The 26225-nt window shown below is 46.4% G+C and overlaps 1 protein-coding gene across 2 annotated transcripts; it reads right to left on the reverse strand.

Moving 5' to 3' along the window:
* Positions 1 to 233: 233 nt before the first annotated feature.
* LOC144163334 (2-hydroxyacyl-CoA lyase 2-like) lies at positions 234 to 22102 on the reverse strand. Of its 2 annotated transcripts, XM_077694268.1 has the most exons (17): positions 21813 to 22102; positions 21613 to 21666; positions 21352 to 21456; positions 20602 to 20712; positions 18202 to 18280; positions 16277 to 16368; positions 15124 to 15262; positions 10238 to 10349; positions 9701 to 9801; positions 8292 to 8401; positions 6953 to 7076; positions 6280 to 6374; positions 5631 to 5785; positions 4456 to 4593; positions 2168 to 2342; positions 1522 to 1620; positions 234 to 968 (listed from the first exon to the last, which is right to left on the reverse strand). In XM_077694268.1, the coding sequence occupies exons 1-17, from the start codon at positions 21945 to 21947 to the stop codon at positions 783 to 785; spliced, it is 2010 nt and encodes a 669-aa protein (XP_077550394.1). In that variant the 5' UTR covers positions 21948 to 22102; the 3' UTR covers positions 234 to 782. The 2 variants fall into 2 exon arrangements, with proteins under 2 accessions (XP_077550394.1, XP_077550395.1); XM_077694269.1 differs by lacking the exon at positions 20602 to 20712 and having other exon boundaries at positions 21813 to 22098.
* Between the last annotated feature and the right edge of the window lie 4123 nt (positions 22103 to 26225).

Here is a 26225-nt window from a genome sequence, read left to right on the forward strand (position 1 = left end):
AGGTGTGCTGAAGTGGAGCGCTCTGGATTAATTTTGACCACCTGGGGATCTTTAGTGTGCACCGAAATCTCGTACTCGGGCGTTTTTGCTTTTCACCTCCGTCTGAAAAGCGGCAAGGAATCGAACCCGTATCCTAACCCAAAGACCTGCCATGTATGTGAACTTCTTGCCATGTCTTGGTGATTGTGTTATAAGTGTATGAAGAAGCAACACACATTCGTAGTGCATGAAACTTTGATAAAAAAATATATATTTATTTGGCCTTTGCCCTATGGTCCCTAAGTAGCAAAACATTTGAACTTTGTCATTTTTAGCAGTAAAGCTGCAGGCTAGCTGTGTGCTCTTCAAGGATATCAGTGCGATGTGAATCGAACTTAATTTTTAACAGTACCTTTACCATTTGAGGTGAAGGTGATGTGTTCAGGTCGCACAAGTTGTCCTCTCTGAGGATAGCAATGCCCGGAGGCAAATACCCCTAAGGTAAAGAGAACATCAACACAATCTCTCACAGTTAAAGCTGCTGGTTGGCCAGGTGAACACACAAACTGAAGTAGAGGGGTAGGATGCCTTGGGACACTGTAAGCCTCAACTAAAAGCCCACAGTGACTCGTGCAACAAGTCTGAGGAACAAAAGTTTGCGCCCTTCTGAAGTTCACATCTCTGCGACTTCCACTGCAAGATATCATGCCACCACTTCAAAAAGTGTGCCGTTACCCTGTGCCATTTGCGAGCATACCGCTTCGTATTTAGGCCGAGCGGGTGTTCTTGTGGGAGTGGAGCCGTCACACGGAAATGCTGCCTTCCCTAAAGGAGGTCTTCCCGATGAGGCAGTTGATGAGGACGCTCTGTCCCTCTGCGTTGAGCTTCAGTGCTTCCCTGAAGATGTCCCCGAGCTTGTCTTTGTCCGGAAGGCCTGCCACCATGCCCTTGGCTCCGAGGCCTTCGACAGCCTTGTGGTAGTCCACATACTGCACCAAAACAGCACAAATCAAATCTGTTAGGGTGAACTCCAGTCATTGAGGGGGGCACTGCTCTTAAAACAGTTTCCTTTAGCTGTTAAGTACACTCTGTGAAATTTGTCGTTCTTGTTGCTTTTTTTCCACTGATTTCAAATATGGCATTGTTTCTTGAGTAAGTCAATTAGTTACCAAGATAATTAGAGATAAGTAGTCATTTTTGGAGGAACAATAGACAAAACAGTGTTAGCCATAAAACTGTAATCTTTATATTTTTTTTTTTTCCCAATACTACGAATCCTGGTGAGTGCAATAAGAGGATCGGTCGTTTGATGCTCCGCTTGGAAATAATTTTACAGCTCATTAAACTTTGGCGGCTGTAAAATTGGTTCCAAGCGGTGCATAAAAAAAAGTTTAATTTTTGATGGCCACTTTAACTGCGAGAGAACTGTGGGGCAAACACAAGACTGTGCCGGTGAAGTAGTAGACTTGCATGAACTATGAAAAAAGATTTTCACACAGGGTGTGACCCTTCGGCAATTGCGCTTGTGCTTGCTGCACTCACACTGAGCTGGCAGGCGACGTTGCTCTTGAACATTTTGACCTGCTCCCGCGAAATCTGCATCCAGCACGCGTCGTTGCCAACTACAGCAACGACTGGAATCTGCAATTGGGCACATCAATAAAAGGCATCAGGTGGCACTGAAGAAAATGCAACACTGCGTTATACTGTAAAGCCCGTTATACTGTAAAGCCGCCCTTTCTTTTGTGAACTAGTGTATGCACACACACACACACACACACACAAAAAAACAGTGTTGACAGCACACAACTTGCTTAAACAGCAGAAGAATAGGGAAGCTCGTGTTTAGCCACTGACAAAAGGAGTCCAACAGTAAACAATATTGCCTACAAGAGCCCATTCCAGCTATGGGATTAAGAAAGCTGCTTTTCTCGAACATCCACAAATTGTGCTAAGGTACGCTGCCATAAAAAAACTTATTTTTAGGGCTTACACTAGAGTTTGATGCACGGTTTTGATAATATTTTGTTCAGGTAAACACAGCGTTATGATTGCACTTGGATTGTGCAATTGGGTATCTGTGGGCACACCGTTTTGCACTAACCTTAGGTTGCACTAACTTTAGGAATTCTATGCCACAAAGTTGACCTGCAGGGTCGCGCACTGAGGCAGCTCCAAATCGACTCGCCTTGTGTCGGACGAAGGTGTCAAACTCGAGCATGGAGTAACCGAGGGACCCGTCGCCGTAGATGATCACCACCAGGGCGTCGGGGTGACACAGCTTTGCACCGAGGGCAAAGCCTCCGCCAACACCCAACGTCCCAAAGGCACCAGGATCCAGCCACTTCAGCGGTCCCGCTGGCCTAGGTGGGACACAAGAGGCCAGACAATTGCATCAGCAGAGGCCACATACACATAGCTCTTTCGGTACATTCTACAGCATGCTGCCTTCAGCAGCACTTCGAGAGACGTAACAAACACGCTTCAAGGTCCGACCGCAGGTCGCCTGGTGGTCATGGATGACAACGCTGTAACCAGATCAAGACGGGAAGCAAGTACGTGCCCTCACTCAAGCTACACTTTTCACTTTACGCACAGATAAAGCTCCAGCCCTGTATTCGGAAGGCCTGTATTCGCTGAGCATGTTTGAGATCTTTGTTGTGGACAGAGATCTTGTGACACCTTCTTCACTGGGTGCTGCAACGTCACTAGAAACGCCTCCTATTGGGGCAAAGATTAAATGCACTGGGTGTGCATGTTTGTTGGGGCAAAGATTAAATGCACTGGGTGTGCATGTTTGTCATTTCTTTGTTGACAGAGCGGCATCCATTTGCATAGTTACACCAAAGCTGCCCTGATAGACAAAAACTTCTTTTAACGTTTTTTTTAACACGAAAGTGTTTTGTGCCCGGGTACACCAAGATCTCACCGGCGTCATATCCGTCACGGAAATGACATCACCAGAAAAAGTTCCACTGACGCGGCTTCGGCCAGATTCAAGCCACGAACTCTCTCTCTGCAATGGGAGGTACACAGCGCTACGCCCACTGCGCTATGAATTCAAGCGTAAGTAGGCCTACGAACGCGCCTTATATCTTCCCCACTGCATCATTCATTCAGATGGTGCTGTCGTCTAGGAGAGGCGAAGCAAAGTAGTTCATCATGACGCTAATGAGCGCCGACAATTGGCGCCTCGATGCCAGAGCCTTCGCATACGCGGGACGTGGGTGAATTAAGGCACCCTCCGCCACCTACTGCTTTCGGTTTCAGTTTTGGTTCAGTTTCGTTCGCACTGTTTTCAAGGGGCTGTAATTTCAGTCGAATTCGCGCAATGTTTCGGCGTGTGCAATCCAGTGTCTAACGTTCATGCGTCTAACGGTACCATACCAAAGTTACATAAATAGCGATGTGAAAGTTCTTATGGATGCACAAATAAACATTTAAATGCTCCCGTGAACATTTCACTTTCGTGTTTTACCGATTCCTATGAAAGAGGCATCAGCCACATTTTTTTGAAGTGCCCCTTCCAAGGAAAAACTGCTGTTGTCAGGTAAAAAAAATGGACGCTGCCGTAGAGTCATGACTCGTGCTGTAAAGTAATTCGTGCTTTAAGACAAAGAAATGAAACGGAAGAAAGAGACGCAAACAATGGTATAGCAGAAAAGGAGCCGGTTGAACTAATCTGTACCAAAAGACAAAGGATGAAAGTGAAGACGGAGATGCAAATACCATGTACAGTACAACCTCGTTACAAGAGACACTCAAGGGAACCAAAAAATGTGTCTCTTGTAACCAAGGTCTCTTGTATGCAATGTTGCTAGTGTGGCAAACATAGGATAACCAACCAAACCGCTTTCATTCAAATGTCTCTTATAACCAAGTGTCTCTTGTAACAGTGTCTCTTGTAACGAGGTTTTACTGTAGCAGTAACCAAGTTATTAATAAGTATCGTAAGCCTTTTGCCTTTGAAACACATAAACAGATTTAAGTGCCCAGAAGAATTTTTAATTGATCGTGGAAGTGATCTTGCCTAAGATTCCACAAAATGCAAGCGCCAAAGGACAAGTAGTAGGAACAAAATTTTAAAAAGCCACAGACCTACTTAACAGTGCAACGCCACGAAAATTTGGCGACGCTGGCGCAGCGGTTAAATGAAAAACGCGCAGAAAAATCGAATACCAGTTTCATAAAAAATTACGACAGGAATGGCACCGTCACAGCACAACGTAGGTAGTATATCATTTTTTTGTTTGTTATATTTACTCAGTAGTGAAGTTGCACCCTTAATTTTCCAATAATCTGTCAGCTCTTGTGGATTGGTTAGCGGGTTCGACAACGCTGAGTTTCAAACTGGTGCTCCCAGCAGGCTGCTTGCTACATGAATCATGCGCACAACGCTTGGATGTGCTGCACAGCACCTGTTTTCGTTGCCTGACCCCTTGCAGACCAAACAAAGCCCTGTGCCCAACTCCTCACCTGAGAATGTATGCCGCGGTGCCCACGAAGTCTCCGCCATCTGCGACCAGGATGGTGTTGTCCGGGAGTGTCGCCTCCAGCTCACTGAGAACCTTGAGGGGGTTCAGGTGCTTGTCCGCCGGTAGCTCGCACATGGTCCTGCAATAGGTGTGCGACAGTAGTCACCGCTGCCCCATCGGGGTCAAAGAACAACAAAGGTCAAAGCAAGGTCAACAAGATCGCGTATAATGGCACACCATGATTTATAATTTTCTGTGTGAGCTACATATTGCTATTTCAAGCTAGTCACAATGGTTTTGCGTCAGATTTGTACCCCACACCTGTAACAGCCGAAACGGACAACAGTACCTACAAACCAAACAACAAACAGCCAAACAAACATGCTAGCTTCAGGTACAGACGCTCTATCTGGATTAAAATGCTTAAGCCAGTGTTGGCATGTAACATCTTCAAATTTGCTTCTTTATGGACCTTTGTGGCAAGTACTTTATACTTAAACCTCAAATTTTTGTTATAAGCCAAGCTATTCATCTAATTAAAGTGACATTTAACTCTGAAGTGTGACAGAGGCATAAGCTGGCCCAAATATAGCGGTATGCTAGCATTTTTGACTAGGAAGACAAAATTTGAAAGATCCACGAAGTAACCATGCAAGTTTGCGTTACTCAAAAGACTGTGGCATTGATAGCCCACTACAATTCTGTTCTGGCGTGGACGATGTTCTCATTACAGTTGAATTTAAAGAGACACATTTCCCACTACCCATTTTTCTAACAGTCTTATGACGTATCAAGAGTACTGACGATTGACTTGGAGGACCAAAACTAAAAAATGAGCCGTCAGTACGTTTGCTATGTATAAACGGATGCAGTACAGCAGGAAGTGAAAATGGGCTACCACCCTAGTGCATTTTTTCGTCTCTGTAATAGCGTGAATACAGGTCCACACATGCTTCAGAGACAAACCACAAGCTCAGGTTTATATGTGGCTAGAATGCAATGCCCCAAGTTTCTTATATTTCTTACAATTTAGACAGCACACCAGGCTGGAATGAACTTGAGTGAGTTATCAAAAGCTAGTTCTGTTAAATGCAACACAAATATGTCGTCTTCATGGTCATTTTGAGGTACACACACCTGAAGCCATGGCACGACAACACCAGCTTTGAGGCTCACTTGTTATTCTCCTCCTTGGCATTGTCCAAGTCTCGCAAGGTCTGAATCCAAGACTGGTCACACTTGAAGTCGGGCAGGGCTTCGGCTAAAGAAGCCAGAAAAGATCCAACGTCGGCTTCCACGGCCACTGTCGGCTTCCAGAAGGCATCGGAATTCTGTAACAAATTAACCACAGTTTATAATAATAAAAACACGCAGAGAAAAGGCAAGGTGCGAAAGATTAAAGGGACACTAGAAGCTGAACAACTTTTGCTTCAAACTGAAAGCTCAAAGCTACAATCTTTTTAAGTTAGAGGAAAAGGTGGCAGACTTCATCCACACGTTTAGTATGACATTCCTACTGGTCACATTGAAGGCCATCTGCTACAAAGCGATTGAGGACTGGGCGACGAATTTACAAGGTTCTACGTCTTGGGTGTGCCACGGTATAAATCAAGAAACTTCCGACAGCTCTGAAGAGGGACTTAAGCAGACAGGAGTGCCGATGACTGCTGAAGACCAGAAATAAATCAAATGACGTTTCTGGTGAGATTTTGCGCAGAAAATTGATTGTCAGAATTTTCACCTCAGGTTGAGGGCTCTACTTAGATAAGAGAGTCGGGCCTCTACACCGACACACACGGTACTTCCTGATCGCATTTCTCCTCACCTTGTAAAGCTGAGACTTGTTGCGGTTGACAGCAATGATCTTGGACTTGCGGCTCAAAACACGGCCATACGATAAGCGGAAATCGCACACTGAACCTGCAAGACGTCAATAGAAACGGACTGAGAGCAGAGAATTGGCTAGTGTCAATTCGGATACAATAAACGCCCTCCACCTCCTTGCAAAGCAACTTGATTTTATTATTACAAGGTTTCAGTGATGTCAGTAGACCCAAACCTACCCAAACTCTCCAAACATAAGTAAAAAGCATTCAGTGAAATCACAATATTCAACAGTAAAAGCAGATCGATAGTGCAATAAAAACGAGCGCAAGTGTGGCACCAGGGCACAAAAAGTGAACTTTGCTAAACATTTATTTTTAGCACAAAAAACTTACTAAATGAAGCTTACTTTACAAATTCAGAAGCATTAAATTAGGTAATGTTTACTTATGGTTTCATGAGTTTTTTTTTTTTTTTTTTCAAGACTTGCAGCAGCAGCAGTACTACTACGACTTTCTGCTGACAGATGGCAGGCTAGTCAACTTGCCCCTGTTTGCCCCCCAGCGCAGGGAGGCCAACCGCGGACCTGCTTTCGTTACATCAGGGCTATGGGGAGTTTTGCAAGTGGTGCATATTGAGTCACTCTGCGCAGAAGCAGGAAGATGGCTACATACCGGCTAGAATGACCACGTCGGCTTGAGCCAGTGCATCCCTCCGACAGTGGCGCATCTGCAGTGGACTATGGCGGCCCAGCAGACCACGCGCCATGCCCCCCAGGAAGCAGGGGATCCCCAGTTTCTGCAACAGAGGGCGGTTGAGCAACGCTGCAGCACGAGGCTAGAATAGGCGAGTTTTGAAGCATCACACTCGGCAAAGTCCATCCAAGAAGTACTCGGACGCAAACCTACGTCCTGGTTGCAAGAGTGTGTGCCTGTTTTGAGGCAGCCTTTAAGCTCCCTTTTGCATTAAATTGCCGTTAAACTTCATGAAAATTTTTGAAGGCAGAGAACATGCAGGAAAGCCTCCGGTGCAATTTAGCCAAGAGAAGTAGGATTGAAGCAGACTATAGATGAGTGGGTGGGTAGTTATACCGTATTTACTCGAATCCAATGCGCACCTTTTTTCCGGAAAAATAGGTTCCAAAATCACATGCGCGTTACAATTGAGTGCGACTCAAAACTGTGGCCCCGTATCGCCATCGACGTTTCATGATGGCTGCGTGACTACTGAACACGTAGCCAGCGCTTCGTAGTCGGTGCATGTTTGCCTTTGTTGTCTGTGTAGCCTTTTTTTTGTGTTTCTCTGTTCTGTCTGCCATGGAATTTCCCATTGCGAAGACACAGCGGGTTCACCACGATGCTGCGTTCAAGAAGAAAGTAATCTTGTGCTCAAAAAGCGATGGAAATCGGGCCGCGTTGCGTGCGTTCAGTGTTTCAGACACTTGTGCGCGGGACTGGAGCAAACAGAAAGAGAAAGTTTTTGCAAGCAAAGCGACACGGAAACGCTTCAGCAGACCAAAGAGGGGGAGATATCCCCAAATAGAAGATTTGCTGGTGGAGTACGCTGCTGCAGCAGCAGCGAGCGGCTCAGAGACCCGTAACAACAGAGCTACCGGGGCAGCGGCGGCGCTGCCCCGGACTGTCGTCGTGGTGACTGTCTTGCCGGCAATGACCAGCACATTTCATTTCGTGCCACCTTTGGAATAAACCTTGCTTGTTCCAAGTGAGAAAAGGTTGCATTTTGGTATTAAATAATGAAAGTCTAGTGCGCGTTACAATCGAGGACATGGCGTTTTTTCTTCTTCGGACCACGAAAAACGGGTGCGCATTACAATCGAGGGCGTGTTAGATTCGAGTGAATACAGTAAATGCATTCCACAACAAGAGTGAGCACAACGTAACAAGTTCTTTGTAGACCACATCTCAGCTCCTTTCCACTGAAGCTCCAACACACAGATGCATGACAGAACGCAAGAGGCCTAACACCTCTGTCAATGTTTAACTTGCTGCCTACCTCTAGTGAGGCCCTCAGTTGCTCCACGGGTACAGGCGGCAGTGTCGACTGGCTTCCCACAATGCAGACTGGGCGCTTTGCACGGGAGACGATCTCTGCACACTGTTGAACTGCACAGGGCGAAGTGGAATAGGGAGTTATCCTCTTTGATTAAGCCAGGGCCTCACAAACTTAATACGAATGCTATGCAAGTGTACGACCAGGCATCACATCAGCACTGATAAGAAATGCTGGCAATGATGATGACAGGTTTGGATGCATGCGCACACACTACAATGCATTGCCAATACACTGGTTCACCATAACGATAAAAAATCCATCGTAAGCATCATCATCGCCGTGGGTTTGTAAAATTTGTTTACATTCCTTCGCTTTCATTTTGTGCTGCCTGCTCTCTATGGTGTGCTTCACGTTCCTTTAATCTATTGCCGCTTCCCTTTAAGCCTTTCGCTGTTACTAACGTACCGGTATGTTTTCACAATTCCCCTCTGCAGTGTCACTGACGTACCAGTACGTTCTCCATTGTGCATTCAAAAATTCGCGCCATAGCGCAAAGTGGGCATGCCTGGACTGTTCGCACCATCTATCAAATCTTTCTAGTAGCTTGTATTTTCACTTGTTCTCTCAATGGTATACTGAAGAGTACGGAGTGACTGCGCCCACCTTTCGTTGTTGGGAAGCTTGGTTGCTCCGCGTGCTGTACTCTGTCGGGCTGAGTAACCATGCAGCACGTGTTCAAGGGTTGTTGTAGCATCGGGAAAGGGCTTCTAAGTTTTTCTTATTCTGTTCTTGCATCTGCTACAGTGCGCCAGGCTAGCCCAGCACGGCATTGCTGCTCAAATAGACCAAAACGTTACTCAATCGCGGCTTTTGCTCGCTCATTTCTGTGCGTTGTGGGGGCTGCTGAAAGTGCTCCCTCCATGCACGTGGTTACTTTCGGATGGCTGACCATGCGGGGCCTTCGACTGCGGACAGGAGCGATGGTTCTTCCAATGCCGATCTGAATACGAGCTGGGCTCGGATTCGCATTCTGAGAATTTCTCATCCGAGGAAGGGGTGCGAATTCCACAGCAGCAGATTCTGATGCTGAATCGGAGGGGTCGTCGTCCTGTAAGCATGCACGGCAAACAAACCCATGCTCTTTCCTTTCGACGCATTACATTACGGACGCTATCATAGTTAAATAAATCACTATGTTCCTTCCCCGATATTCCGGAAACCAAGCCGACACTGGGGGTGTGCCACGGCCAGAAACACCCGACAGTGAAAAGGGGTTAAGGACAACAGTCACAAACAGAACTATCCATACATTACACCGCTTTCACCTTGTTGGCTGATGCGAGACCTAGCTAACAAAGCAACAGAACTGCGGCAGAAAGACTCTTTGAGGGCACCATCAGCCAACTTGCCTTCCGACTGCTTTGCCAAGGGAACGGTGAAAGGCAGAGGCGAGACATCCCGCGGCAGAAACGCCCCAGCAAAGAGGTTGTGCATGTAATAGTCCAGGTACCTGCACACAACACAGGCCCATGCAAAACGACCAGATGGGGAAGGAAACGTGCACTATACAGGGACACACCCGAAGACGATTACTATTTGCACTCTTCGGGCAGAACCAAATACCAACAAGATTGCTTTTATTAGTTAAAAAGGATGAAATAAATTGCACATCCTTTTCCACGGAATAGTGCATGCCTTGAATTATGCTCACAAATTTTACAGGACAAGTGTTATACGAGAATTTGAATCCTAGCATTGAAAAACACGACTGCAAGTTCATTCATAGAAAGAGAAAAACGAAATCAAGTTTAAGTTCGCAATACCAAGCACTGACTGCTTCCGAGAGACTGTGCAACTGAGACAACAGCAGCATGCAAACACGAGTGCACACTCGTGAAGCACAGCTTCCTTGGAATATAACAAAAAAGAAAAATCGAGTGGCGTACAGTTTGACCAACTTCTGGCCCAGGCTCCCTGGCCTGCCCTTGAAGCCCACTTCGGCCTGCACTGTTGGGTATGGGTAGAGGACGTCGATGGGAAGCTCCACAAACACAGGGCCTGGAACGCAGTTCGAGATATGAAAACACATTATCACCAACACGTGTTTACAGCTCAGAGCACAAGTACGCAGGAGCTGCTTAACATCCCGCATAATCGTATAAATTTAACATGCTGGTGTGCCCTAGCAAATGGCAGGTTAACAGTGGCAAATATGCTTGAGATCACACAAAAACGGACCAAGATTCGCGCAACATTGGTGGTGCTGTCTGATTGTGCGAAAGGTTTAGTCTGCAGTCATGGCGCAGGTATATGCCCTGTGACATGCAAGCATGTACTGCAGGTATGCTTAACCCTTTCAGACGCTACGTACACCACTGTGCACATCTCAATCCTGCGTTTTTTTGCGAAAAGAAATGCCAAAACTGAATGGTTTCGCTAGTATAGCATAATTTTGTATCCTTCGTCTAACAATGAAGATTTTAGGGCCTTCTGGTGGCTAGTAAGATTACCTAGACTGTAAACAAACAAAATGGCAACGCATGCGGCGGCTTCAGCAGCTGAGCTTTTTCAACTCTTTCTCCTCGTTTTTTTCAAAAGACTTGCAGCCCTAAAAAATAACAAAACAATGCATATCACACAAATATATACGTATGTGGAAATATTCAGAGCTACTTGACGCTCCTGACCTCTGTGACGCTATATGCTATCGGCGTCAAATGAAACGCGAACACGAAAATATGAACCAGGACGTGCAAAATTGAAAAATACTGTTCATAGTGTTCATATAATGGCATGCTATTGGTATGTTTGGAAATATACTTTTCCAAACTTTGTTTTTGTAACTAAGCCACGCGTCATTTTGGCTCGCATGGAAAGAAATCGCGCTATTTGTGTGTTCAGGTTCATATTTTCATGTTTGCGTTTCATTTGACGCCAAGTACACAATTCTGTACATAACTGTAAAAAAACAAAAAAACCAACTAGGATCGTGTTGAGGTCAGTAACCTGTCAATTCATCTTACTTGGCGAGATACTCAGCATAGAAACAACAACAAAAATTTTGTAGGGGGATATAGCGAGCGGCGTCTGAAAGGGTTAATAACATATTTCTCCTTTTCTTTTCCAACAACTATGGGTACCATTCATCATTCATTTCCTCATTCCTCCTTTTTCTCTTCAGAGTGTTCTGCCATGCCATGAAGCTGTTTGTGGGAACACATTTGATTAAATTAGCCAACAGAACTAAACAGCTCAAACACAAGACCCCGAGGGCAAATCTTTGCAAGGTGTGTTCTAAGGTGGGGCCATTACTGAATGACTGAGATTTATTGACCGATGTTGTTCCACTAATTAGAAACCCTGCTCAAACAACCTCTATGAATGTGCCCTACTGCACGTATGCATGCACAGCCATGGGCACATTAGAGGGCTACTAAAGTGCTTTTAAAATCGGATAAGAATCTCTTCTTTACAATAAATTCGTTTTTGGCATTTCTGGCTCGGGAACTGCGGTGTTCACTGATAAAGTTGTCGCAATGCCCCGCCCACTGCTCACACCCGCACTGCCGGCAGAGCGAGAAACCAAGAGGCAACAACCGGAAGTAATGTCATATTCGGAAGACGGCCAGCAATGTGTGTCCCCGCTTTGCTGCCTCAGTTTTCTCAGTGGCATTCCGAATTAAGCAGACATGTAACGTAAGTGTTATTGTTTTGTTGTTATTGTTAATCTTTATTGTTTTGCGTTGCTTCCACGTGGATTTGTCTAGCCATAATGTTACTGTGTTTTTAAATGATTTTCTAAAATGACTTCTGGATACTAATAGAGATTTCCTACCGGAGCACTCATGGCTACTGCACTGCCTTCACCAGTAATCCGCGCTGGCTATGTCTTCGAGGGCTGTGTGCTGCTTATACGAAGTGATGGGCTCAAGCAAGTGCGGAGGTGCCCCAAGTTCCTGGTCCATGATTAGGGAGGTTTAGAAAATTTAGGCGACCACAATGCTCTCGGTTCCCCAAACGTGTTGCTCATTTTCCCAATGAACATTGTGGGCTATGATGATAGCCCAGCTAAGTACTATTTAGATTTCGTGTGCAGTTAGCAAGAAATTACATTAAGCTGCAAAGCATGCATCGGCTCCGCACGCAGAAACGATGCATGCCCACCGTGCCTGCCTGCGTGGAGCTTAAGGCTACACGAATCGACAAGCACTGTGAGAGAGGTGGCTAGAGACGGCAATCCCCTTAACATCGTTCCAGGAGGCGACCCAATACCCCTGGGACACCCCTCTACTGGCGTCTGCTACAAGCTAACATGTCTTCCCATCCGACCAAGCGGCACTTCATCTGGCCTTGCAATACGACTCACAGTGTCGATTCTGCAGAGCACCCTGCACTCTGTATCACATGGTGTGGGAGTGCCAGCTCAACCCCTCACTTTCCCAAGATTTCTAACCCCTCGGTTGAGCAGTGGGAGGGAGAACTGGCCAGCTGGATCATCGAAGATCCACTTCGGCTGATCCACCGGGCTGAGACGACTGGACCCTCCAACAGGGTCCAGCCATCTTAGGAGACCGACCACGTGGTTACTTTCATTTAACAAAGTTTGTTCCCTCTCGCTCGATGTATGCAGGCTGTGCAAGCTATAACTTATTACCACTCGCTCGAATAATATTCACACCAAAAAAATTTGGCCACCTTCACAATTCAGATGCGAAGACTGCGGAAACAGCGAAGCTGGTAGTCTTCACTAGCTGTAACTTGGCTTATCTTACGTATCTTATCGGTAGATCGGACACTGATGCCGCTGAGCGCACGCTGTCTTCCATCAACTAGGAGACCACCTGCATGTCAGAGCTTACGCCTTCACTAGGCGCAGCCAGCCCCTCGACGCTTTCCTCGTTACCCGAACATCTGCGCCGCAACGCACACTCCCCACACCTCCTCATCAGCTCCTTGACTCCTCAAAACTTCCCCTCACGCTTCTTGGCCCAGCATTTTCCTCCTCTCAACTTTGCCACGCCAAGTTTTCAGCAACGCCAGCCACAGGTGGAACTGAAGCTGCAGCTCCGTTGCTAAAAAACAATGTTTCACTGGTGAAAAAAAGGATGATACTAAGGAGAAAAATTTTGCCAGGGATTGCCATTCGCTCTGCTAGGAAAAGCGGCGATGAAATATCTGTTGCAATGCTAAGCCAATGCTCCCTATGCTGACCGGCCACAGACAGACAACTGCATTGCGGCGGCCTGCGCACATGAATTGACACGCGAGAAAAGGGATGATGGTGTGTAGAAAAGTTGTGCTAGGAATCGCGAATTGGCGCTGGCAGTAAAAGTGGCAATCCAATATCTGCTGAATATCCTCAGATGCAAGAAAGCTAAGTCGGCTGCAAGTTGTTGGGGCAAAAGCACTTTCTAAAGCTCATCGCCGGTGAGCGTGCTGTGTTTGTGTCTCCCTCAGGCTTCCCTATTCTAAGGAAAGGTTGAGTGTGTCTTCCACTCTCCAGAAGACATTGTGGCCCATATCTGAACGTGAATGAAATGAGCTCTTCAGGCCACGCAGTCAGGACAGTGCCAGTACTTTCAAATAGGACATCGTCGACTGCCAGCCAATAGCAAAAGGTCATGCACTTTGCTCATGCGGTCAAACAAGGGTGCCTTGTTTCGGGAAAAAAACGGTGGTTTGTGTGTATTTACACATGAAGTAAACATGTTTTTTGAAGTCAACACAGAGAAAAATATAGGCGATGCCCCAACAAAATTTTTTTGAAAGCACTTCAGCAGCCCTTTAAATGTGAACACAAAGATATCACCCACGTCCCTCAAATTGCAGTATTTAGTGAGACAACTTATGCCATGGCTGAGCAACCATAATGAAAGGCAGTTTGGCCGTTTCCAGGTGCACCCAAATCAATCATCTGGCTTCATATTCATGTACCGTAAAATTCCAAGCAAGTGCCCCCCTACAGGCAAGTCTGGGTCACCAGCAAAGCGGGGGATGGGGCGCTATCCTGGAACGACGCCAAAGTTCAAGGTGGCGGCAACAATGATCCCCCAACAGGAACAACACGCGGAATGCAGATGAACCTAACATTTTGCCAAAGAATGTTAATCATTGCTTTCAAAACCATCAAATGACTGCACTGAATTAACAGAATTCCACTTGAAGTCTGCCCTGATTCCAATGTCTGCAGTCCACCATGCAGGTCACCTTCCACCGGGCCATCCAGTGCGTTGCTTAGGCCACAGCCCCAGACGGACTGTACCACACTATCCTCGAGCACAGCGGCCAATGCCTCGGCAACAAAACTGAGGACATGCTGCCGCCAAAAGAAACCGACACCACCAATGGAAAAACGAGAAATGGCATGTAGAGATCGAACTATCAGGCTGCTAACCATGATTGGATTGGATTAGATTATAGACTGGCTGTGGCACGCCAGTGTTGCGGTGTATTTTGGGGTGCGCACACAGTGGAGTAAAGGAGAAGGGAAGGGGCTTCCCCAGAACGGCGCAGAAATGTGAAATTAGCAGTGGATTTAGGAAGGGAGGGGGGTGGGGGGGGCACTTGTTCGGAATTTTATGGTTCTTTATGTCTGTAGTTCATCTATCCAAGGCTGAACACTGGGGCACACCAAACTGGAACACAGGTAAACATGAAGTATGCAAAACACCGCACATTCTGATTGCGGCGATCTCAAACGTGGTAGCAGGCGCAGTAAAATGACCAGGGGCAAGGTGTACCTAGACTTCGTAAAGAGCCAACGAGCATGCTCTAGAAATGTGCCTGAAGTACCCAGGTGTCCCTAAGTGCTTTATTTGGGGGTGTACAGTACCTGGAGTCCCAGATTGTGCTTGCTGCAGTGCTGTCCGCAGCGTGGGAACTATGTCTCTGACGGTCGTCACAATGGCAGTGAACTTGCACAGCGACTTGAACAACGACATCTGGTCAATGTCTTGCAGCGCTCCCCGTCCCTGATAGCAATAGAAATAAGAGTTGCGCCAGTCGCAACACGGCGGCGTCGCTTTGCGACAACACGAGTGAGTGAGTACTCCTTTTTTTTTTTTTTTTTTTTTGGAAAATGGATTTAACAATAAAATTTGAGTCCAAGAAGTTCATCCTTTTTTGAAAAAGCGTTACTTAATGTGAACGCAGTGCAGGAGCAAGTATTGCAAACAACCATTTTTTTTTTCTGGATTAATGCTGCTCGTATTTTTGTGAAGCTGATGCTTGTGAATACTTAGCAGGTGCTAACTTCCCCTAGAAAGAAGACACAAACAACCAAAAGAATCCAGCAAGGCTCGACACTCTGCTGTGTTCTAGCACATGCATTCAGTATACATAGTGCTATGTTGCCAGCTTTTTCAGGCTAGGCTCTGCAGGCTAATACGGCTGCAGATGTAAACGAATCGACACAAAACTACACGAAACGTATGCTTGACAGTTGGCATGGCTGTATTAAGCAATATATGATCATTAGGGAACCGTAAAGGCACAATGTAAAATCCGACATTCTAGCAGCTGTATTTACTGCAGAAGTTAAACTTGGATTTTGTTAGTGAGGGTTGATGCCTACCATGATTTGTTTGCACACCCTTGAATGTAGCCTTAAATATATCATGTGCCCCCAACTGCCAAGCAAGGGAGAGGGAACACGTGGAGAAACGTTCACCCCATTAATGCAGTGGTGTGGGTCATGGCGTGTCCGGCATGCCTCTATCCTCCCGAAAAAACAGGCCACAATCTCTACCCACACAGCCAAAATTTTTCACAAGGACAACCCCCCCCCTACCCCCCCCCCCTCCCATTGCTTTCATGAGTTGTGGTGATTTGAAAGGTTTCTGAAATTTAGGTCGTCATAAAGACTGCTTATTGCATTTAAGGTCAACATATGTGCAGTATTCTGGCCAGCATTTAACTGAAAACAATACAATCAATTCCCCTGTGAAGGCATAAGCGGTCCAACAAGAAAGTGAAGCCTGTCTCACCTTCACAGCGGTGGCAGCCGCACCCCCCAGGAGTAACACAGGAGACTCGGCCATCTGGGCATTCTTGACAGCAGTCACAGTGTTTGTCAGCCCTGCAAAACAGTGCCGGTAGTTCGGCATTTTCTACATCAATAAGTGCCTGCTACGGCAGTGGCAAGTGGAATACATGTATAGCAGTAATCCACCAATAAATACCAAATTGTTTTTAGAATTAAGTGTTCGTTTAAGGTAACACAAAGGCCAGGATAACTTCCTGCCTTAGTTGAAAGATCAGATCCTCCATAGCTTTTTCAACATTTGTTCCATGTCACATTCTTTGCTTGCTTAGAATACCCGCCGTGGGGGCTCAGTGGCTAAGGCGTTTGGCTGCTGAACCTAAGGATGCCAGTTCTATCCTGGCCACGGTGGCCGCTTTTTTGATGGAGGCAAAAAGTGGAAGAGCCCTCGTGTTGAGATTTCAGCCCCCGTTAAATGTCCCCAGGTGGTAAAAATTAATCCGGTGCCCTCCACTACAGCGCACCTCGTAGTTTCAATAAGTTATACCACCTCCACCCCCCTTTCTTTTTCAATTGTTTAGAGCATGGTTTCTCAAAGTGGGTTCCGCGGAACCTAGGGGTTCCGCAGGCCCGTCCTCACGGTTCCGCGAGCCACTGATAAATTTTCCCTGGTTCCGCAGTCGCAAAGTCTTATATGGTGAACTTTAGGTGCGATCGATCTAAGGAACCTCCATTACTCACGCCCGAGTGTCAGTAAGCACATCTCGGCGCATAACAGAAACGCGCGAGCTGCGCAATAAATCTCGCCAGCAGCTTGTAGCCAGCCAGACTCCGAAAACGGGCCACATGGTTAAACTATTGCACTTGAATCTTGGCCTTATATTACCCCCATGCGCATTTCTCCTGTTTGGAGATAGGTGCCGCTAGCGTACGCATTCGCGTAAAGTCGACTGGAAAAAAAACGATACCCTTGCTTCCTTTTGAATTTATTGCACGTTAATGTAACATGAACGGAATGAAAAAAAGGGGAGGGGGGGGGGGGGGGGGGGAGAGTTCCTTGGCACTTAACGGAACTTAGCAGGGTTCCCTGGGACCAACATGCTTGAGAACCCCTGGTTTAGAGGAATTCTAGTTAGCTTTTCTCTGAAACAATATCTCAATACAAAAATGATGTACATCATTTTCGGTTTGAGACTTATTATACGCAGTGACATATTGGGAAAGTGGGCCCATAAAAAATAAAATATAGAACATTAGCGCATCTAGGATGTACAGTAAAGGCTTGTTAATTTGACACCCAGAGATCTGAACCATCCCCACTTAAAACTGCGTCAATGCAGTCAATTCGGAGAGAAACCCGAGCTAACTCGAGTGTTTACTGCACTAGGAGAAAGTGGCTGCTTTCAGAAAAGCAAGGGGAAAGGGAATTACATGGTTGTTTGAGCACAACAGTCTAATTCACACTCCCATCCATTTCATGCACTCCTCTGTACAGCTCAAAATCATCAAATGTGACATACAATATGATGCATCTCCTTGGTCTGCTTGAAATTGTCTTCTTAGACAAAGGTTGGGATAGTTTTGAAGTAGCCACGGTTCACAAGATAAGGCATTAATTAACTCTCTAGGCTACTGAAATTTTACAATTTTTGATATTTCCATTCCACATAAACACAGACTTGAACTCAGCAAATTTTACTATCCCCACTGATTAGATCGGCCCTTTCATCTCGTAAATAAAACACTGCTCATTTAACATTAAACAAGCTATGTGATCATACAGCGCATTATTCGCTTTTGCAATAAAATGTGTTCATTACAGGCACAAAGGCATCAAACACGAGCTGGTCGACTTTTAGTCCACCACCCACTAAGTACTCAGACCAAGATCTAACAAACATCAACGCATGATCGAACAAAGTTGAATACCTGGTCCAGCAGTGACTGCTGCCACTCCAATCTTCCCAGACAGCCTTGCCACGGCGTCCGCCGCAAACACTGCATTAACCTATGACAAATGAAACAATACAGATTACGAACAGGGAAGAGAAATGCAAAACAACATACATGAAGTTCACTTTGGGATGGCTTTTTTAGTCTATCTTGTACACAAATTTGTGTTATGCATGTTAGACCCGTTAGATCCTTTCGTGTAATGCATGTTAGACCCGCCATCTTTTGAGCGGCTACGCAAAGTGCACGAAAGACATGAGTGCCAACGCCACTGATCAGCTTGGTCTGTTAAAGGAGCCATGAAGACAGCATACAAGTTTGTTTTATTCGAAAGATTTCCCGTTTTATAGCGCCACCAGCACTTGTCCGCCAGCAAATGATGCCGTATTCACTGAGAAATTGATCAATTTAGGTTAAAATTTTGATTCTCCCGCCAAACCGTAGGTTTTCGTAGTCAGAAATGGTGTCAGAAGATTGTGTATTTAAGCGAACTTCCACTGCGTCATTCGGGTTTGCGGCCTTGCTGTCTGTCAGCCCTCCCAGATGGCGCTGCTATAGTCATCCACGAACCGTTGTCCGCCTTTGCTTTGTTTTTGAGCGTATTTGCACCTGGCTTTTTTTTGTTACTGTAAAAAGTGATCGTCTCGTGAAACCTGGGGTATCCTCGACAAACAGGGTCACGTAAGACAACGCCGCTTACGCCAATCGGCCAGTGTCCTGTAAAACAACTTCAAAGCGGCGGAGTGCTGTGCAGCTAAAACAAGCATAGTGCGCCCAGTACCAACAGCAGTGTGCATCGGTACTTCTATGCTTACGTGCGTTTTTGTAACTTTCATTGTTTACCGCACCATTCTTACTGCTGTAAAATGAATATGCATTACACTTTAGCGCAAATAGTTCGTTCGGAAAGCCTATAAGCTGTGCCTAATTTGCGTTTACTTTTTCCGTCCTCAGCCAATCGCACAGCTGAGCTCATGTGACATCATAGGTTCTGTTGCGATAAATGAGCTAGTGGGTCGCATGGCCATTCCGTTTTTTCTTAGTTATGTAGGTTATTTGAGCGAAGTGTGCGTTAACAGTGGTGTCAGTATGATTCTATCGAGGCGATCTTTCGAATGAACCGAACTTGTGCTTTGTCCTCATGGCTCCTTTAAAGCCACTGCAGTAACGAGGTTTTGAATTCACTGTTCAGATGGCGACACTTCAACTAGCCCGATGCAGAGCTGCTTTCCACTATTGAAGCAGTGCGCAACTATTGTCAAAAACTGCTGGGGAGTGATGTAAAAAAAGCATCCCTGAAGTGCGAGCATAGAATGAAGTGCAATGAAGCATGACAACTAGGCAAGCTGTTGCTGCATAATGCCAGTGTGGCCTTTTCAAATTTAAGTAAATGCATAGCCAGACACCTGAGTAGGCATTACTGTATGACTTGCTGCAACCAGCGTACAGTCGTACCTCATTAAGCTGAATGTAGCATGGAGGAAGAGGTACTGCTACTGTACTTGCGTATTAATCGCAGCTTTTTTTCGAAAAAAGCTGCGATTTTCGAAAAGCTTTTGTACACAGGTTGCACTGCAGTCAGTGCAACCTGTGTAACAAAATTTTTGACAAAACGGCTGCTGTGGGGAAGAGGGAGAGCTTGTACGCAGGTGCGAGTTAGCTGCACAGTTTTTCAAAAGAATGGATGCGCAATCTATTTATGTAATGGGGTGTTTCTTACTCATGCACCAGAAAATATGGTAAATACAACCTGAGAGTGTGGCTCAAGAGGTTGTAAGGAATTTAGGAATGCTTTTACTATGAAGACTTTACTAGGACACTTCCTGGATGGCTTACAACGTGAAGCCTAGTTAGTTAGCATCGACAAGCTCCAAACACTTCGCTGCGAACGCAAGTGGTGAATTGACTAAAAACTGGATTTGCCCACATTTTTTTTCTTCGAAAGAAGCGCGCTTCAGCAGCTATAACTGGGCACTTTTTCTTTTTCTGTTACAGCTCGACTGTAGTCCCTTGCACATGTCATCACGAGTGCACTGGCAAGCATTTCAATTAATGTCAGAGTGTCTAATACCTGTGCTACACAGTAACTTTCAGTTGACAGTTAACTGCACTCACAAGTGTGCCATAGATTGATAACGCAACACTCAATAGACGTGTTCGAAGGCCTTCAGGAGGCCTTCATAACGGCCGTGTAGCACAGGTACTATACATGCTGTGCACTCCTATTCTTACAGCTGTATTAATCTTCGAGCTGTCACAATTGGCCATAAACAGCAGAATGATGAATTTGTACGGGTGGCTAATAGTTTCACCATAACACGAAAAGTTACACACATTGATTCAGGATTAAAAACATTCATGCAGTACAATACCCACACTGTACAAAGCCGTCCTGAATGTAAACCACATAATGATGCTTTTTTTTGGCCAAGTGGACACATGCTCTTTTCCTCGGGCTCTGTTTACAGGTACGTCTCTTTTGCGTGCCTGGAAGCCGCTTGCAAGAAAAAGATGGGGGCGGCAATGCAACACGTGAAACCGAATATGCGTGCTATAACAAAAAGCACAAGCTTTTTTAATAAATATCAAGTAAATAATTAAACAACTTTCTAGCTGCAAGCAACTACAGAAAAGTTCAGTGCCGATCAACTTAGTGGACTTCAATAACCTGTATGATACGTGTGTAAGTCGACCCCTACCAAGTTTTTCCAACCAAATGCACGATGGCAGACAATGTGCTGTGGACACCGTTCTGATTCAGTGTGTTGTGCTTGCAGAACTACTTCACACAGCAACCAGGCCAGAGTAAGGCTAGGCAATTAACAGTTGCAAGCTCCAAGGCTAAAAGCTTGGACTAAGGGCATGAGGATGCTCCAGCTAGGCGCCCCTCGGCCCAGCTTGAACCCAACAACTACGACAACCAACAGAATACGGTTGCTTGAATAAACCATTCTGTGGCATGCATCACATAAGCCTGACTTGATAAAACACATGAAATGTAGGCGTTATTGTCCTAGTGGTTATTCTGGCGTTTGGTGCGCTGTACAAATATCGCAAACACATCTTGTCCGGTGCGTGACTAGGATCTCGAGGCGTAGGATACATATTTGCAGCCGAATTCCAAACCTCATGTCTCGTGTCCACCACGCGAATGCCCTCGCGTTCTGCGGCCACTAGGATAGGGGAAATGTGACCGCCGCTCAGGCAAAACAGGAACTTGACGTCGTGCGCCTGCGAACATATGAAACAACGAGCATTTTGCGATAGGTCGATCGCAAGGAATGCGTACGTGAACAAGCCCCGAACGCCACGGTAATTCACGACGTATAAAATAAAGCGCCACACAAAAAAAATACAAGCAAGGAAGTAACAAAGAAGCGTTAATACCTTGAGCACATCGGCAACCAGGTCGCCACCATTCCGCAGAGATGATTTGTCAACCTATAAAGAAGTATCAAAACAACAGCCATTTGTACAACGTAGCGATCGCTTCGCCCAACCTTGATCGCCCTATTTCTTTGTTCTCGCACACGCACTGTCCACGCAAGCCATCACGTACTTCGCCACTAGGAAAATAGAGAGCTCACCTTGAAACGCAAGTTCGCGATCAGCGACAACTTCCTGCTAATGCCAGCGATCAAACCACCCAAGACCATGACGGCGGCAGGTATCCACAGGTCTGCAAGTGCCGAGGACGCCAAAGTCCCGCCCATCGGCGTCATTCTGTCAAACCCAGGTGCGCGCTCATGAGCAACGGTGATTGAAAACCGTAGCAGCTGACTCAGGACGCGTGGTTTCGTCTGTCACAGTCGCCGCTCAACCACCCAAACCCAAACTTTTGGAAAGACGGCCTGCACAGACACGGGCTGCGAGTGGGCAAACGGTCAGCAACGCACGTGCACACGGATATCCAATCAGCGCGAGCGAAGCTACAGGCGTACTAGAGGTATCATACTATCCACGCCTGGAGTGACTACAGCCAATCAGGACGGCGCCATTAACGCACTTTATTTAGGAAAGGTGCGTACAGTTTCTAAATCCTACTGTAAACAAACCGCACTTGAGTTAAAAATTTGTTAGCGCCCACTTGTTTTCACAAGCACTACGTATCGCACGTATGAACACCGCTACAGGGAGCGTAGACAGGATCGTTTGCGATGGTAGCGCGCGTGCGCGCCGGCGCCTTTTTTGAATTGCGTGAAATCTTACTTTTGTACCGTCGCTGCTTGCACGCAGCGCATGGATTTATTCCCCCACCCCACCCCAGAAGGATATCGACACCCACCCAAAAGAGAGTCCACAACCAAGAGCACCCCGCCCAGAGATCTATTACCCCCCACCCCTTTTAAGAGGATTTCAAGACCCCCCAAAATCGACATTCTAGATAAACTCCTGAGTCGCAGCGGAAGGTAGTAGGCTGATAGAAGCCTGAAAGATGTTTATTTTCAGGACCAGACGCGAGGCCAGCGTAGGTACAAGCTTCGTACAGACGAAGGCCGATCTCACGCGCCGAGCACCTTCTTCCATGCTTCTTTTTTCGCTGCGACCAGCGTGCGCGCATTCCCTCGTGTGTAGATTGGAAATTATCACATGGCACTCTTTCATGATTGGGCGCATGCCCCAATGATGGCGCTACAGGCTGATGGCGCTACGGGAGCTTCTCATTAGCCTTGCTACGATCGCATCGGAAAGGCATATGACGCGATATAACAGTGCGTGTTCACTTTTTAGCAGGTACTACTTTTAAATCGTAGGTCAAACTGATCGAATTATTGCAACATAACGTGAGACCCCTTGAAATTAAGGTTTGAGCTTAAATTTTGCACGAAGGTGGTCTGAATATTGTGTCTAATTTGTCTAACATTGGTATTATTACAACTGGCTATGCATTTCGAAATTGAATGAAACACTGCCATTTTCGCTTGCGGGGGCCTACTTCGAAGTGATTGGTGAAAACACGTCGTTGGAATTCACGTGCGAAGCGGAATTCTAACGCCGTGGAACAGTAGCACGTATCATATCTACCTTCTCCACTGAACTGAACCCCCTTTAGCGGAGTGGCGTTAAGGGTTTCGTGGCACTCGGTAAGGAAGGAAGACGCACACACAATGTAGCGATACGATGCAGTGATTTGACGTCCCCATTGAGAATGTGTGTAGTGTACGCTTCTGTTGAGAGCTGCCAACAGAAGCTCCCGAACAGTTCACCAATTCTCATTTGGCTGCGGCATCAACATTCTTACTTGCCCACTCAAGAGGATTGTAGCTGTCGTCAGAAGCTCGCGGTCAATTTACCCATTCACATTAATGACATTATGTTAATGATTTCGCAACCAAAGCACGTAAGTGGGCTTAATTATTATGGCCAAGGATTTTTTTATTTAATGACTGCAGCAACGCTCTTTACGTCCGTCACTTTCGGGAGAGTTGGGTTTCAATACAAAAAAGATCCCTGTTTGGCGTACAGTAAGTTAAATTTCTTAGGCGCATCCGAAATAGCTCAAGTGGCGAAATATGAAGTTTTACCGAGACATAATGAGCAATTTTTTCTATCTACAAATGCTTGCGCGTTGCTTGCGAAAGAAAAACCTAGCACAGAAATGCGACGTGCTGTAAAGCTGCGATTATCTTCCGTGTTTACCTAAAGATATGGCTCATGTCGGGACAGTTTGGAATTTGTTTAATTGCTTCACTAGTTTTGTACGGAGCACAATATTCACTGTTCTAGATTATACCATAAAAATATTATCATAGACACAAATCCTGACTCTGTCACGAAATCAAGGGTGACACAAAGCGGCTCAAAATCTAGAGTTCTACCCTCGTCACAAGCAAGGCAGGAGGCTCAAAATACACGTGCACCTTCGAGGAAAATGGCTGCTTGAGATTTTAGAGTTGTTCAAGTTTGCGTAAGTGCATTAGAAATCTTACGTTTGCTGTACTCGCTTGCAGATGACCTTTCGGGTTCCTGCCATTTTATATGCATGGTGCTCACTGGATGCGTCTTTGGCTTCCTGGTGGTCCTTTTGTACAGGCCTCTAGGCAACAGAAGCCCCAGAATTTATGTCCAGTGCAGAAGAAATTTCCCCGTAGTCTAGTTGGTTGCACTTGCTTATATAAATTTGTCGTTACGGCAAGTAGTAAGGCCTTGGTTTAGAGCAGCTGCGAGCAGCACAGTGAATCGGGCCTTTCGGTTCCACCTGCCAAGCTGTCTGCGGGTGGACGCGGAGAGGACCATCCAAAGGCTCCAACGCCTGTTTTCGCTTTTCTTCTACCTACCACCGTAGAAGGTCACAGTGAGTTGTCTGATGTGGGTGGATTGTTGATAAGAATCTACAGCGTCCACTGCGCTGCAAGCAACTTGTGGAATGAACTACAGTGGTGTACGTGCAGGTGTTCAGTTGCCAAAGGTTTGGATAAAAAACATCACAAGGATACGTATGGCCTACTGGGTAGCTTGATATAGTATTTTGCGTAATCAAAACTGCGAACGGTTGCAGTAGCCCGCAAGGCGATAAAGTCACAGTCGGACCCTTGCAAGCGCGTACGGAAATGCGCTTTTCAAACGCGCGCTTCCATGGCAGTACAGAGCCCCCACATTCAAAAGCTTGGCCGCATGGCGGTACCGCAGAAATTACGCGGCCGTCTGCTTTGGTGGTTGATAGTAACAGACGACACGGTTGACGTGGTTTCCGTTGGGTCTAGGTAGGTCGGCGGGATTTCAGTCCTGTTCATACATAAATTGGTTTGCCCCAGCAAACTGGTACGCTTGGCCCTGGCACATACAGAGAGAGAGAAGCTTTAATGAATACTGAAGAGGTTAGCCACACAGATGACGGGGATAACTACTTCAGGTGGGGGAGAACATAGTGAGGCGAAAAAAGGAAAGAAAAGGGGAAGAAGCACGCAGCAACAATGAATAACAGAGAGAATAAAACGAAATAAATGAGCACTGTAGAAAAAAGTGTGCAGTATCAGTAGGGGGCCTCAAGGTTATAGAACCTCGGCCAATCCTGATTCAATTGAAAAAAATTGGCTCCAATCCACGCTGTGAGGCTGGTTGGATAGCAAAGCTTTAAACGACACCCACAACAACTACCCGTGCAACGTCACTTGAATTCACACACACACGTGGCTCTACAAAGAGTGAAACGAGAGATTCTGCCAGCCGTTACTTGGAATTCGCGGGGGCGGCGTCCCGAACGCAGCAGCGTCGGTCACGACAGGGCCAGAGCGGTGGACGCCGCCGCCGTAGCCCGGCCGTGCGTCGGCAGAAAGAAAAGGGAGAGGAGCGTCTTTTGAAGGGTGAGGCAGCGGAACCTAACCATCCTGATGGGCTAGATCGGGGCTACAACACCGCGCGACACAAGCATAGACACGGAAACAATTCGACATGTGAGCTTAGTGATTGTTGTAGAATTCGAAAAAGCTGAGGAAACTTTTATAATAGCTATTTGTCAGGGCCGGTTGCTCCTTCCGCTTTTGTAATAGTACGTCTTTAAACACAACCGAATTGGTATTCATAAATTTAGAAAACGGAGTCCCATTCGCGGCAAGCAGTGCGCAAAAGGGAACGCTGGGTAAATTCACCGCGCCATCTACCGTGTGCTTCGTGAGTGAAACTCTCACCGCCCCCCCTCCCCCCCCCCTTTCCCATCGTTCCGCCGTCGCCTCCGTCGCGTTGGGAGGAAAGAACAGGTGGCTGGTAGAGGTAGAAAGCTTTGGTTTAAAAAGTCGAGAGCTTTCGTCCCTAGCACCGCCTAAGCGTGGCTCAGACTGTCACGCTACAAGAAAGTGGCCCAGTTCTAAACAGTTTCCTCGTACAAGTGTTATGTTCGCTGTTTCACGTTGTGGTGCATACTTCGGGGAGTAGCACGAGAGATGCCAAGCACAATGCCTAGTCCGCACTGCCTACCTCAAACAAGAAAGCGCGAGTGAAGGACTGAAGGTCCTGGCACTGTTTGCTGCTCAGTGAAGTCGACGAATGAACAGCGCTGGCCA

This window comes from Haemaphysalis longicornis, unplaced genomic scaffold, assembly GCF_048455015.1.
Source record: "Haemaphysalis longicornis isolate Haplotype H1 unplaced genomic scaffold, Haemaphysalis longicornis Haplotype H1 scaffold_12, whole genome shotgun sequence".
In the NCBI taxonomy this organism is placed as follows: Eukaryota; Metazoa; Arthropoda; class Arachnida; order Ixodida; family Ixodidae; genus Haemaphysalis; species Haemaphysalis longicornis.